At 41.3% G+C, this 17,112-nt stretch overlaps 1 protein-coding gene across 3 annotated transcripts; it reads left to right on the top strand.

Annotated features, from left to right (window-relative positions):
- The first annotated feature begins 203 nt into the window (after window positions 1–203).
- pex2 (peroxisomal biogenesis factor 2) lies at window positions 204–16,457 on the top strand. 3 transcript variants are annotated; one of them, XM_047349117.1, is made up of 3 exons: window positions 12,445–12,566; window positions 13,947–14,128; window positions 14,326–16,457. In XM_047349117.1, exons 2-3 carry the CDS (start codon window positions 14,005–14,007, stop codon window positions 15,306–15,308), a joined length of 1,107 nt encoding a protein of 368 aa, XP_047205073.1. In that variant the 5' UTR covers window positions 12,445–12,566; window positions 13,947–14,004; the 3' UTR covers window positions 15,309–16,457. The 3 variants fall into 3 exon arrangements, with proteins under 3 accessions (XP_047205074.1, XP_047205075.1, XP_047205073.1); XM_047349118.1 differs by lacking the exons at window positions 12,445–12,566; window positions 13,947–14,128 and adding an exon at window positions 204–307 and having other exon boundaries at window positions 14,323–16,457; XM_047349119.1 differs by lacking the exons at window positions 12,445–12,566; window positions 13,947–14,128 and adding an exon at window positions 222–307.
- The last annotated feature ends 655 nt before the right edge of the window (window positions 16,458–17,112 follow it).

Below are 17,112 nucleotides of genomic sequence, written 5' to 3'. Positions count from 1 at the left end.
CAAGCAAATTACTGCTGAGTCTCCACTCGCCAGGTCGTTATGAGTCGCAACTTCTGCACAGTAGTGTATACATATGGATAATTACTCTGCAAATCGACGCTAACCCTCTTTTCTATGCCTCTCTGTCGGTGCTGCGTTACGTTATTGGATCATTTCCTTTCTAAAGTCATCAATCATAACGTTCTTTTACACTATTGGGTTGTTCCCTTTAAGAGGCGGGACTGAGTTGCACAACCCGGAAAAACAAGCCGTCTTCAATGCATCAGGGGAGAAAGGTAGACTTTTATGTTCCGCCGAATAGAAATGGGTAAGAACACATTTGTTCACATTAGTTAGAAACTTTTTCTGCATTAATCCTAACAATGGCACATCTGCATCGTTTTATTGACGTTTAAACGCGCTACTGTAACATTGCGGTTAGTCTGCAGTGTCGGGTTTTCCTGTGTTTTTTCTTCTCTGTTCTACTTTTCCATTTGCTTCATGTTTGCATTTAAAATCAAATCGATTGTTCATGTCTGTCGGCATGTTTAATGCATACCGCATACCGATCAAATGTGCTGGGAATTATTATTCAATTTGTGTGTGGTCTAGGTGTATATATACCTAATGAAACTTTGATTAGTAACCTTGTTAGACTCTGGGCTCCTTCAAGATTATGTTCTGCATCCACGCACATAATTCCATTATTCCCCAAAATAATCAGGGCTAGAGATCAAAACCTTCCGCATTGAGATTCAAGGCAAAGTTGATCTTATTGATTTCAGGAGACTACTCTCTTCATTCCTCTCAACCCAATCATCTCTCCTCTACTCTTTATCTGTCTTTTGGTTATATCTCTCAGTGCTGACTGTACTGCTCGCAAACCTGTTGCCAAAGTCAAATCCCTCTGCTCTGATTATCTCATAAAGCTCTTGCATTATTATCAAAATAGAACAGTTTTGAGCTATGGCTGTTATTAAAGGTCGATTGGCATCTAAAAATAGTAGGTGTGTTAATATGAATGGAATTTGGAACATGGTTGTCTAGCATTTGAAATATTTGTGTGTGTTTGTGTTTCTAGAGACTAGACAAAAGCAGCAGAGTTATAATGGAAACCAATATGCCTTTGGTTTGTACATGTTACCCTGCATAATGGGAAAAAAATGACACCTTAAATTTACTTTGCATGTTTTAACCATTCAATTCAGTTTTATTTATGTAGCGCCAATTCACAACACATGTCGTCTCAAGGCACTTCACAAAGGGTTTGTAATGGTGGGGGGTTGTTAGGGAGGTTAAAATAAACTACTGAGTGTTTGAGATTGGCCATTTTAGAATGGGCTATCTGTAGGTGTAGAAAGTAAAATAATAAACTGATAAAGTTTGTCCATCTACAGCCCACTGGTGGCCATTGTTATACTAAAAACCACAAGGATTGGGGGTACCTCTCTCTGTCACTCCTCCTGGATGAGCATGTAGCGACAGTGGACAGTCACTGGCGTTGACTTTGCAGCAATCCCTCATACTGAGCATGCATGTAGCGACAGTGGAGAGGAAAAACTCCCTTTTAACAGGAAGAAACCTCCAGCAGAACCAGGCTCAGTGTGAGCGGCCATCTGCCACGACCGACTGGGGGTTTGACAGAACAGAGCAGAGACACAAAGAGAACAAAGAAGCACTGATCCAGGAGTCCTTTCTATGGGAAGGAAAAGTAAATGTTAATGGATCTAGCTCCTTTAGTGGTTTCATCTAGGAAGAAAAAACAGATAAACTCTGAGCCAGTTTTCAAGTTTAGAGTATGAGAGAGAGCACATACAGTTAGTCACAGTAAAAGCTCAGTCAGTAGCTAAGTCTAGGAGTAAAATAGGGTTAAACACCCAAAGACAGGGCCAAGTGTACCGTTGGTAGAGGGTGAGCATTAAGTTGTTGGCAGCAGAAGCTTGGATGATGCCCCCCTCCAGAAAGGTGTCACAGGTAGACACAGAGTCAGGCCAGGTGTAGCTTCTAGGAAGAGAAAAGAGAGAACATAAAGTTAAAAGCTGAAATAACAGCAAATAATGCGAAATTGAAGAGTACCATGAGAATGTAGCAGAGAGAGTGAAAGTGGTCATTATGTCCTGCAGCCTAAGCCTATAGCAGCATAACTATAGAAATAGAGTGGCTTAGGTTATCCTGAGCTAACTATAAACTTTATCAAAAAGGAAAGTTTTAAGCCTAGCCTTAAAAGTAGACAGGGTGTCTGGCTCACGGACCAAAACTGGGAGCTGGTTCCACAGGATATGGGCCAGCTCCCAGGTTATGGAGACATTGATATCTAGAGATGTCAATGTCTTTTTTTATAGAGCACTTCTCATACCTACAAGGCCAAGATGCTTTACTTCAGTTTAAAAAGAAGGAGAAAACTAAAGAATAACTAACCCTTAACAGCATCAGCAGCTTTTGGTATTTCTAGGAAGGCTTTTCACAAGGTTTAGGAGTGTTTCCTGTAATTTTTCACCATTCTTCTAGAGGTGCAATTATGAGGCTAGAGAATGATGTTGGATGAGAAGCCTCTCTTGCAGTCACCACACTTCTTTATCTCTAAGGCCAGGACTCTGCACAGCCCAGTAAAGAGGTCTTTCACATCAAACTTGCTCATCCATGTCTTTATGGACATGGCTTTGTGCATAGGTGCAAAGTCATGTTAGAACAGGAAAGAGCTATCCCCAAACAGTTCCCACAGAGTTTGAGGTATGAAATTCTCCAAAATGTCTTTGTTCTTTAACGTATTAGAAATAAAACTCTGGAATTAAAGGATCTTCACACCATAATCCCCTCTGCGCCAAACTTTACACTTGGCAACTCAGACACATTCATTGGATTGTCAGGGGGAGAGGTGTGATTTGTCACTGCAGAGATCCCTTCTCCACTACTTCAGAATCCAGTGGTGGTGTGAGAGAATTTAAGAACACCCTTTCATCTAACTTTTTGACAGGTGGGTGGGACTTCCGGTGAGGGTGGGATTTCCGGTTGGCGCCATGTGGGTGCCATGTGGGCAGGAGGTCACGTGGTCAAGCAGGTGGTGTGTCCAAGGGGGCGTAACCGTGGATGCTGATTGCTTGTCGTCATTAGGGGCGATACCTTAAATGAGTCAATTAAAACACAGGGGTGTGTTTGTTATAAATAGAACAAGACAAATATGGTATTATCGGAAACTGTTTGGCATCAGCACCAATTAAAAATAGAGGGGGTGTGTTTGTAAGCATCGTTAAACCTTGAATAACCCAATGAAAACAATAGGGCGTGCTTTAGTGTTTACTTTAAATACAGAGATAAAACTCTGCACTTTACATGCAGCATTCGTTGGAAAATAGAACACCCGTTCAACAATGGCTAGAGTTAAGAGAGTTTATCGTCAAGTGGAGGAGAAACGCAACGCGTGCCAAGATGATGATGAACAAGCAACTGCATCATATACTTCCTCAACGGAGATACCTATCGGAATTCCCGTCATGACATACTCTACCGATGATGAGGATCCAACATCAACTTCAACAAAGGCATTTGAATCAGTTTTTACAGAAAGTCAGATCCCCAAAAAACTTCAGACTGATGCCGGTAAATAATTTTTTAACAAGAAACTTAAGGTTTTAATGGAGAAACACGGTATTGAACATTTTGCCACAGCGAGTGAAGCAAAATGACTTTCTGTAAAAACTGATTCAAATGCCTTTACCACCTCAGCGGCTGTTTTCCTCTTCAAAACTCGTACATACGCCCTTTTTGAAAAGATGTCAATGACTGTTAATAAATAATTATAACCATCATTTTCCATGGCCAGAGCTTGCATGTCACAGAGATCGGCTTGGAACTGTCTCAATGGTCTGGTGACAAAAACTCTGTTTCTCGGGAACTTTATTCTTGCAGGTTTATGTAGAGTATAGGTATCTTCTCCTGATAAAAAATCTTTAACTTCTTCAACCGCAACCTTCTTTCCCGTTTCATCTTGCATAACCCTCCTCAGCCTATCTACACCCCCAAAACTTCCCGGATTTGAAGGGCTATAATATACTTTCTTCATCAGCCGTCTTCCTGCCATCTCTGCCTTATGCTCACTCTGCCGATTACTTGTTAAATAATGAGAAAAAACACACAGGAGGGTAGATTTATCCTTGTTTTTTATTTATTTTTGTATTTAATATTTAAAAAAAAACAACCAAAAAACAAAATCAGATAAAATGCAGATGAATTCAAACACTACTAGCTTTTAAACAACACTTTTGGGAAAGGTTACTATGTTCCTACTTTAATTGTATTTAATAGTAAAAAGAAAAAAGAAGACAAATCATATAATGCAGATTCATTAAAGTACTGGAATACTAAAAAAACAACAAAAAAATGATACAACAAGTCATCAAACATGTGAGATCAGTTTGTCAGTCCATAGCACTCTGAAACAGAGTTAAGTTGTTTGAGATGTTTCTCATCGACCATGCGATCATAAATGTGCGCTATTGCACTGTGGATGCCTTGTACCGATTTCAGTTCATATAAAACCATCTTGGCAATCGTCTTCACTCTGAAGTCATCCGCTTGTATGCGTCGAAGTACCAGAAGATTCTGAATAGCAGGAACGAGTTTGGGGGTTACGAGTCGTCGTACGATGCGTTGAAAGTTGACTTGGTAATAATCCTCCCCCAGTACCTCCAGGCAATGGTGTTGACGCTGGCTCGGGTGGTTCGTTATACATCCATAGCAGGTTTCTCTGAGATAGTTCAAAGAGGTCATGTTGAATAAATGAAGTATTGCTGTTTTCACCGTATTGATGAGGGTGGTTGAGAACCAACCGTCAATTTCGTCCTCCTGGTTACTCTCATCCTCTGCTGAAGGCTGAGGGTCCTCCATCGGTTCCAGGGTTTGTGTAGAGGCTTCGGTAGAGTGTGAGTAGCCGGTGGCTACCTCCTCCTCCACAACCACCTTCATGTCTTCAGGCAGGACATTCGCGTCTACAGACTCAGCCATGAATAGCGGTGATGGTGAGCAGAGGTCTGGAGAAAGCGGTAGATATTTCATGTTGTATCCTGTAGGTGATGCAGGACTGAAGTGGTTCTCTGAGAATGAGGATGTTGAGGTGGATGGTGAGAAGAGGTCAGGGGAAGGCGGATGATATGGTCCAATGTTGAAGCTTTCATCGTGCTCAGGAGAGAGAAGTGGATCTCTGCTCGGTGGTTGTAGAGATCCCTGTATGGTGTCGGTCCACTCATTCTCATGATACAATTCTCAGTGTCTGTGAGCTTGCAGTTATCCCCCCGTATATGTATCATAGGAAGGGGCGTGTCCTCAGAAGAGGGTTCGTTCTAAACGTAAAACAGGAAACGTCAGCGTTTTTTTCACTGACATGACATCGATCCAACTTCGTGACTTGTGGAAAAGGTCAGAAAGACGATGTCCAATTTCACTCATCTTCTCTGCCCAAGCTTCAAACGGCAGAGCCAGCATTGTCTTGAATACGCCGCAGTCCTGATTGAAAGCCTCCAACACAAACAGATCTGAGGGACTCGTCCGGTTGTTCCTGCGTCTGCTTGCCCGAAAAGACCAGCAGCCATTTGCTGTGGTTTTTGACCCCCACACTGCGCTAAAGAGAGGTTCTCTCTCAGCTATTTCAACATCGGATGGTATATGAAACATTCTCGCCCGTTTTACAGGTCGAGGAGACAGTTCATTTTCTTCTTCTTCTTCCTCCCACTCCTGCCTTGAGACTGTTTCAGGGCTATCATTAAGGTGCGGGATTGCAAGCCTTAACACAGCCCAGTCGCTGTGGGTGAGAGTACACAGAGCCAGTGATCCATTAAATACCTCATCTTGATCCAATTGATACAGGCAAAGCTCTCCTATTTCATACATGAAAATATAACCCCAGCTGCCAACCAGGCCATATGGCTCCAAAGACCATTCTTCCTGCAGAGTGTCGAACGGGGGTCTTTGTACCCTGCAGATGTAGTATGTTGATTTGTTAGGAGCATTCAATTCACGGGATGAATACTGGTAGACGGTCACTGGGGTTTCGCACAGAACTGACATACCTCTTGGCCGACCCGAGGTCTGATCTTCAACCATGGTTGTTGAAGTTGATGTTGGATCCTCATCATCGGTAGAGTATGTCATGACGGGAATTCCGATAGGTATCTCCGTTGAGGAAGTATATGATGCAGTTGCTTGTTCATCATCATCATCTTGGCACGCGTTGCGTTTCTCCTCCGCTTGACGATAAATTCTCTTAACTCTAGCCATTGTTGAACGGGAGTTCTTTTTTCCAACGAATGCTGCATGTAAAGTGCAGAGTTTTATCTCTGTATTTAAAGTAAACACTAAAGCACGCCCTATTGTTTTCATTGGATTATTCAAGGTTTAACGATGCTTACAAACACACCCCCTCTATTTTTAATTGGTGCTGATGCCAAACAGTTTCCGATAATACCATATTTGTCTTGTTCTATTTATAACAAACACACCCCTGTGTTTTAATTGACTCATTTAAGGTATCACCCCTAATGACGACAAGCAATCAGCATCCACGGTTACGCCCCCTTGGACACACCACCTGCTTGACCACGTGACCTCCTGCCCACATGGCACCCACATGGCGCCCACATGGCGCCAACCGGAAATCCCACCCTCATCGGAAGTCCCACCCACCTGTCAAAAAGTTAAATTCTCTGGTGTGCATTTACTACGGCATCTGGCATTTTGCATTGCAGAAGGTGATGAAAGGCTTGGCTGCAGCTGCTCAGCAATGGGAACCCATTTTATGACTGTTCTTAAGTTATTCTGGAGGCTATGTGAAGTTTGGAGAACCACAGCTATTGATCCCTGCACATCATTTTACCCTACTATGTGATTCTATGTGGTCATTCCCAATTTGTTTCATATTGTCATAATACCTCAAACAGTTGACTACCACCATGGATGGTTTTAAGTCATTAAAATAACCTTAAATCACACAGGTGGCCAATGGAGAGACTTTAAAAATGGGGGAACACATGTTCTCCTTCTGGTCTTCAAAGGCCTTAATGCAGCTGAAGTAGTTGTGGAGGAGCTTCATTATGTTTAGGAAGGCTAGTAATTAAAACATTGCTATGATTTATTCTGCAAGTGATAAAGGTATGTCTGTGCATTGGGCCGAGAGGGAAAACACCAAAACTTCAGGCTATTAAAATACATCTTAACATTTTAATGTGAGATAGGAAAACTAAAATTTTAATCAAGTATAACACCAATATTTTTCATTTTATATATTTTGTTCAGTTTCAATTTAATTCAGTTTATTTATACAATCTGCTCTTGATAGAGTCCAACTGACAATAAATGTCATCTCAAGACACAAATTCAGTTTTGTGCTGATTCAGCTGAAAAAAGTTCTGCCATCCATGACTTAATGTTATGTACGCATAAAAAATGAAGGACCTGAAATTGAGCCTTGTGGAACTCTGTATCTCAGTTTATGTTTCTATTTGAGGATCCGATGCTTACAAGAAATTCCCAGTATCATATCAATGTCAATTTGAATTTGAATTTGAATTTGTAGATGCCTACCATCATAAAGCTGTTAAGACAAAGGTTATTATTGACTGTATTGAAGGCTGTGCTTAGATCTTTAATTTAAAATAATAAAACCATGCCATGTTTTAAATGTATTTTATGTGTGTATTAAATTAATATTTTAATAATATTAAATTTAGTCTCTTATATTAGGACCTTTCTGTATTTGACATAGTTACAGACGCAAGAGAAATGGGAGTCTTACAACTATTTTGTTTTTTATTTCACATTAACAATGGAGATATCTACAAAATAAATACATAAATCCTATCAAATTGTGCCTATTATTTTACTTACTCGTTTGTATCTGAAATGTGTACACTGCCAAAATGCAAAGTATTTTCATTGGATTTCATTTTGCAATTTAAAATGAACCAGAACCTTTAAAAGTAACTTCTATACTTTAGGTTTGATTGACTGAGTTTACTCTAGCCTTCACATTATCCCAAATTCTTTTACAGCATATATATATATATATATATATATATATATATATATATATTCCTATATATATTCCTATATATGCTTTTCAGCCATAAAGAGAGACTGGAAAAGAACCCATCCTGGTCAAATATTCAACAGGATAACCTGTTTTATTTGCATGACTTGCTCTCTCATTGATTTTTAAGGAACACGCAAATTCGGTTCTCGCATTTATTAGGTGTTCTGCTTTTTCCTCCACATTCATTGTGCTTCTCTGCTCTTTAATGTTTCATGACTTTTTAAGTTGTTTGCCGCAGACCCTCGTACTTATTACTCATACAGTTTTAGCATACTCAACCTTTGTACTCATGAAATCAATTAACTCTTCTGAATAATTTACCTTCGGAGCAAACTCAAATAAGAAGACATTTTTGTGCATCACATGTATGCTTCTAGCTGGTGTGCATATTTTTTTATTCTTTTTTTTTTTTTGGTGTTCATGCATTACCTTGGCTTTCACCCAACAGCTCAAAGGAGTCTTGGGTGATTAGAGAAAGAGGGGAAGCCTTGATAAAGCATTAGTGTCTGATGCACACACAGCCCCAAAGACCCCTCTGTGCGTCTACTCACATTCATTTTTCATGAAACAGACTCATAACAATTAGTCTGCTTACTGCCTGGGTGATCTTAGTGTCCCCCCCATAATGCCTGTGGTCTGCTGTATGACATCACTTAAAAGTTTTAAATATGACATTCTTATCTGTTTTCATTGTGAAGACATTAGCAAGCTTTGCCTAATAGGTCCTCACTTATTCTCGGTGACAGAAGGATTATAAAGTAGGAAAGTTGGACAAAAGAAACTGGAGTGCTTAGAGATTTTTGTGTTTTAAATAGTTTTCCCACCAGAGCTTTTACAGCAATTAATTTGCATGCACAAACAGGAAACAAAAATGTAATGCTGTAATCCAGCATGCTTTGCCAATGCATAGCTTATTTATCTCTCCAAGCATCATAGAAAGCCAAGTGAGCATTTCAGCAAATACATTATGCAAATACCACACCTAAGTGCTTGGTAATTGGAGTGTTACAATACATAAAAAGCCAAACTGAGACCTTTTGGGCTGACTGTTTGCAGTGACAGGGAATGATAGTCCTGTGAGTGGCTTTGTTGCATTTCGTAGCTGCAGAAAAAAAAAAAAGCAAAATCCCTAGACACTGTCCATCTTCCCAGCCCCCCAGTCTTCAGACCCATGTCCTAAACATGCTCCCACTCTCCCCAGACACCTAAGCCAAGGTCAAGAAGAAAGTGAGGTCTTCCTCTGTCTATAGGCTATTCCCTGGATCCCTGCATCTCCGTGTGGCCGAGCTGTGTGTGCTACAGGAATGGTCCCTCCTTCTTTGTTGTGACCGTCATCCTCAAGGTCAGCTCCCAGGGAAAGGTTTGAGCTTATCTGCTCCCCCCCTTATTTTGTCACTTTAGTTATCTATTCAGAAATTTTTTTTTTCCTCACTGTATGTGTAGACGATAGCTCAGAGCTCCCGTCTGGCAGTTTCATGACGCTCTGGCTGATGTCTGTCTTTCTGTCTATCCATCGGTCTGTAGGGTAGCTGAAATGAAAGCCTGTTGTCTAGCTTTCAGAGGACCCATTTCTGCTCTAAAGCTTTAGGCTGATTGTTTGTACGCTTTTGTGGCGTCTCCTCTCCTTCCTCACACTGGCCATAGCCCCTTTAGCCTTGGAGCCATGGGTTTCATGTTAGATGGGATATTGTTGTTGTTGTCCCTAAGCTATCGCAGTCAGCCTTGAGTCAGTGTGTTATCTTTGTCTAAATAGCATGCAGAAGCTCCCACAATCCACTCTGATCTCAATTAAAATACATTTTAGCATTCCCAGGAATATGGTTGTTTTCTTTACAGTTCTGATTAGAAAAAAAGTGAAAGTCCACATGGTTTTTAGCTGAATTTGCTTTCAGATTAATTTTCTTTAGCCACCAACTTCCCTAAATAGTTTTCTTTTTATTTGTGGGTTGGTTGGGTGACCAAAGGAATTCTTAAATGAGCAACCACAAAAAGATCTGGTAAAATAATTTAGTCTTTTATTGTGGTAACATAATACCACACTGAAACTTTTGGAAAAATCCAACATTTAATTGAAGGGCCCTTTTATTCATGTTAGGTAACATATTTTTTGAAATAGCATTTACTGGTAACAATCTCTTTAAACGAAATGTGAATCAAGATTTGTTTTCAAATGTTTACCTTCCTTTTTCACTGATTCCTCTCACTATATGGTTCAGTATTAAATCCTGACCTACTAGTAAAAAGGGTGTGGTACAAAGTATTCGCAGGAATGATGCAATTAATCGAACATCAATTATTATATTTTTTAAAACAGTTATCTCTTAACATAGAGTTTTCACTCTACTAAACAAATATACTTGAATTAAAGTTTGATTTTAAAAAATTTTACACTATGATAATAAATAAATGACAATTTTGTTTTAAGGCTTTTTGAACATTTTTCCATAGCTGCTAATGACTGTGGCTGCCACTGTACATGTGTACAGACTTTGAAAAAATATTTTTTTCCCCTATATTTCTGATCTCTCAGGTTTAAATAAGAACTGCATGGCCTCTAACACACGCTGTCATTGCTGCCTGAACACTTGTATCGACTGTGTCTTTTGAGTATTACATAAGGAACATGGATTTCCAGCTGTCCACGGTAAAGGCCATGTAAATTCGAAACGCTTAATTTTTATAGGCAGCGTGGCATTGACTGCAGTGCCTGCTTGTTATATATTTGGCAAGTCCTGCAAGTCTGAAGGGAAGCTGTCAATAACAATCCCAGCTATTGATATGGTAGTGGGCAGGAGATGTTACTTGGCCCTCGACTCCAGCCTCCCTCAGATCCCCCTACATCATAATTACATTAATATTGACAGACCCTTGACAATAGTCACATTACTATTGATAGGTAGTTGTCAATATCGTGTTTCCCCAAATAAAACATATTCATTCATAACTTGTAAACTGCTCGATAAAAGGCTTTGAAAAGACTATTGGACCCGGTTGGGTTTACTCCCGAGAGTGCTGCTGCTGTGACGGGGATTTCCACCACCTGGCAGTGTGTTTATTTGTCGAGGTGTGTGTGTGCGTGTGTGTGTGTGTGTGTCAGCTATAGACTGATAGATTAAGTCAGTGTTGCATTGGAGCCCCACATAGATCAAGGCTTTTCTTGGAATACATTCATAGTCAGACACATGCATATAATCTTTAAATTTTCCTCCATCAAAGGAAAACTTTCAGATTAAGCTGAACAAACAGAGCCTGTTTATTGGTTAGCATACACATTTAGACTACTTCTATTTTTTTTAATCCAAACTCCTCTCCCGTCACAGACGGGTTTCTGGTCGCTTAACATGGCAGCATTTCAAATGAAGCTCAATGAATTTGTCATACCTGCTTAGTTTAGCGTAAATTCACTTTTTTTTTTATCCGGTTTGCTAATTTCCACTTATTTGGATGGTGTATCCTGGCTCTATTTAAATGTCTTCAATACACAGATGGTCCGGTGCTTCGCAATACAACCTCAGTATTGGCCCAGCATGTTAGGTTGGGCTTTTTTAACCTCCTTGAGAAGCATCTAAAGTGACCATCATCCCTCTCTCTTTCTGTCAAAACTGCCATATTTACCCAGCGGAAATCTCTTTTAAAGCCTCGTGACAAATCCTGTTCATCGAGACACAAAAGCTACTGTCAAGGAAAGGCATCTCTCTCTTTCTCTCTTTCGGTGCCCTTTTTCATCTGTCTCTCCCTGTGTTAGTTAGTCTTCCACTTCTTAGGCATTTCAGATGGGCAAAGGGCAGATAAAACAGGAGAACTGAGCATTTTGCAAATGTATGCATCGCAAAGTAGCCCAGACGACACAACGATGAGATCCCATATGGAGCTGAGTTTTGTGGGGGGGGTAGAATTGTTCCACATTTGGCAGATGTTCACAGTGTACCAGAGACTGTGCCGTTAGCCTAATCCCTGGTGATGTGATTTGTATACACACCCCTATCTCCAGAGGGAGCAGGCACCAATGGCCTCTTGGCTTTGCATGCTGTGTGAGTGTGTGTGTGTATTGTGTTGCATGGTGTGTGTTTATATAGTGGAGAAAGCATTCTAAGACCCCCTGCTCCACCATATGCCATAGCTCAAAGCTTACATTAAGGATGGGTTTTACATGTGAAAAGTGATTTCCGTTTCTGTGTAAAGAAAAATAACCTTTCTAACAGGATGGGTTTCCCCTGCAGGGCCTCTTGGCTCCTTATAACAAAGTTGTCGTTTAATAGAAGTGCTTCTCTATATATTTTGCTCATAACCTAAATAGATCAGTTATTGTTATCTGCTAAAATACTTAATAAAGGCCATAGACACCGGTGTACTTAATTATTGCCCATTTTTCAGAAAATGGATCTGGAATTCTTGGGAATTTGCGTACTTTCCAGGTTTGAAAAAATATGGAAAAAGAAAAGAGTATGGAAACTATGTGTATTTACAGAGTATATTGCCTGGCAAAAAAATCTGGAAGGAAAATAGGGTAAGTTTTATTGTATATCCATCTATACATACATACATGCATACATACAGGGGTTGGACAATGAAACTGAAACACCTGTCGTTTTAGTGTGGGAGGTTTCATGGCTAAATTGGACCAGTCTTCAATGATTGCACATTGCACCAGTAAGAGCAGAGTGTGAAGGTTCAATTAGTAGGGTAAGAACAGAGTTTTGCTCAAAATATTGAAATGCACACAACATTATGGGTGACATACCAGAGTTCAAAAGAGGACAAATTGTTGGTGCACGTCTTGGTGGCGCATCTGTGACCAAGACAGCAAGTCTTTGTGATGTAGATGTATTAAGAGCCACAGTATCCAGGGTAATGTCAGCATACCACCAAGGACAAACCACATCCAACAGGATTAACTGTGGACGCAAGAGGAAGCTGTCTGAAAGGGATGTTCGGGTGCTGACCCGGATTGTATCCAAAAAACATAAAACCACGGCTGCCCAAATCACGGCAGAATTAAATGTGCACCTCAAGTCTCCTGTTTCCACGAGAACTGTCCGTCGGAAGCTCCACAGGGTCAATATACACGACCGGGCTGCTATAGCCAAACCTTTGGTCACTCATGCCAATGCCAAACGTCGGTTTCAATGGTGCAAGGAGCGCAAATCTTGGGCTGTGGACAATGTGAAACATGTATTGTTCTCTGATGAGTCCACCTTTACTGTTTTCCCCACATCCGGGAGAGTTACGGTGTGGAGACGCCCCAAAGAAGCGTACCACTCAGACTGTTGCATGCCCAGAGTGAAGTATGGGGGTGGATCAGTGATGGTTTGGGCTGCCATAGCATGGCATTCCCTTGGCCCAATACTTGTGCTAGATGGGCGCGTCACTGCCAAGGACTACCGAACCATTCTTGAGTACCATGTGCATCCAATGGTTCAAATATTGTATCCTGAAGGCGGTGCCGTGTATGAGGATGAGAATGCACCAATACACACAGCAGGACTGGTGAAAGATTGGTTTGATGAACATGAAAGTGAAGTTGAACATCTCCCATGGCCTGCACAGTCACCAGATCTAAATATTATTGAGCCACTTTGGGCTGTTTTGGAGGAGCGAGTCAGGAAACGTTTTCCTCCACCAGTATCACGTAGTGACCTGGCCACTATCCTGCAAGAAGAATGGCTTAAAATCCCTCGGACCACTGTGCAGGACTTGTATATGTCATTCCCAAGACAAATTGGCGATGTATTGGCCGCAAAAGGAGGCCCTACACCATACTAATAAATTATTGTGGTCTAAAACCAGGTGTTTCAGTTTCATTGTCCAACCCCTGTACATTCACATCATTGTGGCTTGACATCTATTAAAAAATCATAATGAGCTAATATTTCTTGTTCCAAAACAGAAAAAAAAATGACTGGGACCTCTGGAAATTTGAGTCTGAAGACATATGACATTTTTACATGAAGAATGTAGCGGAACCTTGGGAGAAATCCACTCTTTGTTTCTGCATCCATCACAAACTGTTGCTTGAAAACTTTGAAACTTCTGTTTGTGTCCAATTGCTCTGGTTCCCTTCAGCTAAATGTTAGTATTCACATGTTTTGCCCTTTAACCTCAACATTTTGTAACAATATATCAAAGAATTGATGTCAAAGTTTAACCAAAGTAACAATCAGGCTTAGAAAAAGCCATTTTGTTCATTATGCATGTACTACGTCAAACAAAAATCTGAAAGCCTGATTAATATCTAATTAATGTTTTTCTTGATATTTTTCCAGCAGATTTCAACAGAAACCACAACCAAATGACATCTGGAAGTTATGGCTCAGATTCTGCGGTCGACCCACAGACACCAGTTCTGCGCATCAGCCAGCTGGACGCCCTTGAGCTGGACTCAGCCCTTGAGCAGCTGCTGTGGACCCAGTTCACTCAGTGTTTCCAGAACTACCGCCCAGGAATGCTCACCCCAGTGGAGCCTGAATTAAAAGCTCTACTTTATCTGCTGCTATGGAGATTCACTCTTTATTCCAACAGCGCCACAGTAGGCCAATCTTTACTGAGCCTGCGCTATCAAAGCACATCTTCATTATATCCCCACTACAAGCCGCTGTCTCGTCATCAGAAGCTGGGTCTTGCCATACTTACTGCAGGCCCCCGTTGGCTGCAGGAGCGTTCCTACCGGCTCCTGCCATGGTTGGGTTTGAGCCCAAGAGGAGCTGTGTCAGAGATGGATAGCGGTTTGCTCCAACAAGGTCTCCGTAAAGCCCTCGCTCTTGTTTCTGGTGTGGCAAAATTTGCTACCCTCGTCAACTTCCTTGTTTTCCTAAGGAACGGCCGTCACCCTGTCTTAGTTGAAAGAATCACAGGAGCTCAGGCTGTTTTCAGTAAGCCCAATGCAGTTCGTGATGTAACTTACCAGTACATGAACCGGGAACTGCTGTGGCACGGCTTTGCCGAGTTCTTCATCTTTGTGTTACCACTGGTTAATTTACTAAAACTGAAAACAGCAGTGCTGTTACGTGTGCTGGGCCGAAAAGGTTCCGATGAAGAAAAAGCAAGAAAGCCACGAGATATGTGGAAAGACTGTGCACTATGTGGAGAATGGCCAACATTGCCGCATACAGTGGGGTGCCAGCACGTTTTCTGCTACTACTGCATTAAAAGCCACAGCATCGCGGACGCTAGCCTCACATGTCCAAAATGTGGAGCAGATGCAGGAACTCCTGAGACAGTCAAGATGGAGATGCAGTATGTGGGCAGGTGATGGTTCCATCCTACTAAGAGGGAACTGTTAGACACTTAGTACAAATGAAAGAAAAAGTTCAGGATTGTTTAGGTGAAGTTTTGTTAAAATGTGATATCTTACGTGCAGCGGATAACTCTGGGCATGATTACTTGGCATGAATTCAGATAAGATGGGCGCTGAGACTGAAGCTAACAGCCATGACAGAATGGGACTTCTGCCTGCTTCAAACAACTTCAGTCTCAGAAACATCATGTCAGCTGTTTTGGCTAACACTGTTTTAAAAGCCTTTAAACCAAGCTTGTGTTTGCATTGGACGACCATTTAGAGAGGCCGATGATTATTTACGTTGGAAATGGAGGCAGGGGGGGGGTGTGCTACCAGGGATACAAAAGTGGTAGACATAAGCAAAAACATAAAAGTGTTGATTTTTACCCTGCCTTATTTTTACATAATTTACTCTTACCGGAAACACTTAGCATGTTTAGTTCTTTCTACAGGTTTCATTTAATGAATCAAACTGGATTTGCTTTAAGACAGAAATCCACTTTGGTGTCGGCCTCTCTCGGATGAGCCGGTCGCTTCACCTCCAAAGTCCATCTAATCTGTATTCATATAAAATGAAGATGCTATGACAGTTACTTACTGCAGATATGTATTTATTGCTTATAACCTTTCAACAGCACCTCATCAAAAAAAAATCTGAACTGTCTCTTTAAACTGGAAACAGACATATGGATGGACACCCTAATTCCTGCAGTTAGGGTTTATCAGTTCCCGTTATTTGCTTTTTTTTTTCAAATAATTAGTCGTGTATGACTTTATGATGGCACTTTTCTTTATTGTGTCTTTTCTGAGCACACATTCGTCTGGTAGGTTTAATGTATGTGTGCATATATTGACAGTCTTCTGTGCCCTCTGTTTCTCTGGCTGGACTTCAGATAGAATTATTTGTCTATAGTGCACTGGACAGACTGCAGAGCACCACACAGAGCATATATTTGATGAGTGAATGTGTTGATTTATGCTCCAAATTAGCTCTGTGATGGGGTGTGTGGATGTGTGTGTGTGTTTGTTGAAATGGGAATATTTGTTCTGATGAAAAATGCAGAAAGTCAGCTGAATAAATAATGGGAGGAATTTCTGATGCCTCTCATCATGGCCAAATTAGCATTTGTTGTGTATTTTGTGCCTAAATTGTATTTCAACATCATTAAAATTGATAGAGTGCTACCTCTTGGGTGTTTATTTAGTTAAGTGGAGGAGTGAGAGAGAGCTAGAGATGAGGGAAAGTTATAACAATCAGTACACTTCTCTCTAGACAGGCCTGGTCGTTCTAACTCCCATTATCCGTTTTCACAGCACCCCAACATGCTCAAGATCAAGGGGGCAGCCGGGGGCTTGGATTGACTCACACACACTTGACAGCCATCCTCTCTTTTCCCTTGGTCTTTCTCTCTTTTGCTGCCTTTCCATCTCTCTCCCTCTGTAATCTCAAGGGCCCTCGCCCCTATAAGACTGTAGTAAACTGTACCAAAACCCTGGCAGTCGTCTCCTTCCTCGCAGGCGAATTACTCTCTAATCCCTGTAATGAGTCCAAAGATGCTTATTTATGCTGGAGTTAACCTCCACCAGTGAGCCGAGCCCCAGGCCAAACTCACCCCAGCTGAGTGAAGCCTTTCCTGGGCTGACAAGACAAGAGCGGAATACGGGGGGATGGAGGGGGCTGTAGTGGTTGTTATGCACCTCCTCTTCCCACCCCTGCTTCGTTTTCCTTGCTCTGATCATCAGTGCTTAATTGCTGATTGCCAGGACAATCAATTGT

The sequence above is a fragment of the Girardinichthys multiradiatus genome, chromosome 21 (genome assembly GCF_021462225.1).
Source record: "Girardinichthys multiradiatus isolate DD_20200921_A chromosome 21, DD_fGirMul_XY1, whole genome shotgun sequence".
NCBI lineage: Eukaryota > Metazoa > Chordata > Actinopteri > Cyprinodontiformes > Goodeidae > Girardinichthys > Girardinichthys multiradiatus.
The sequence above is the reverse complement of the archived record's forward strand: the minus strand, read 5'-3'. Positions and strand labels throughout refer to the sequence as shown.

Bases quoted from the DNA above. Each gene is read 5' to 3' on its own strand.
- pex2 (XM_047349117.1), top strand. From the start codon at position 14,005: ATGAAGAATGTAGCGGAACCTTGGGAGAAATCCACTCTTTGTTTCTGC. The intron at 14,129-14,325 runs GTTAGTATTCAC...TTTTTCCAGCAG, and splicing joins CTGGTTCCCTTCAGCTAAAT to ATTTCAACAGAAACCACAAC.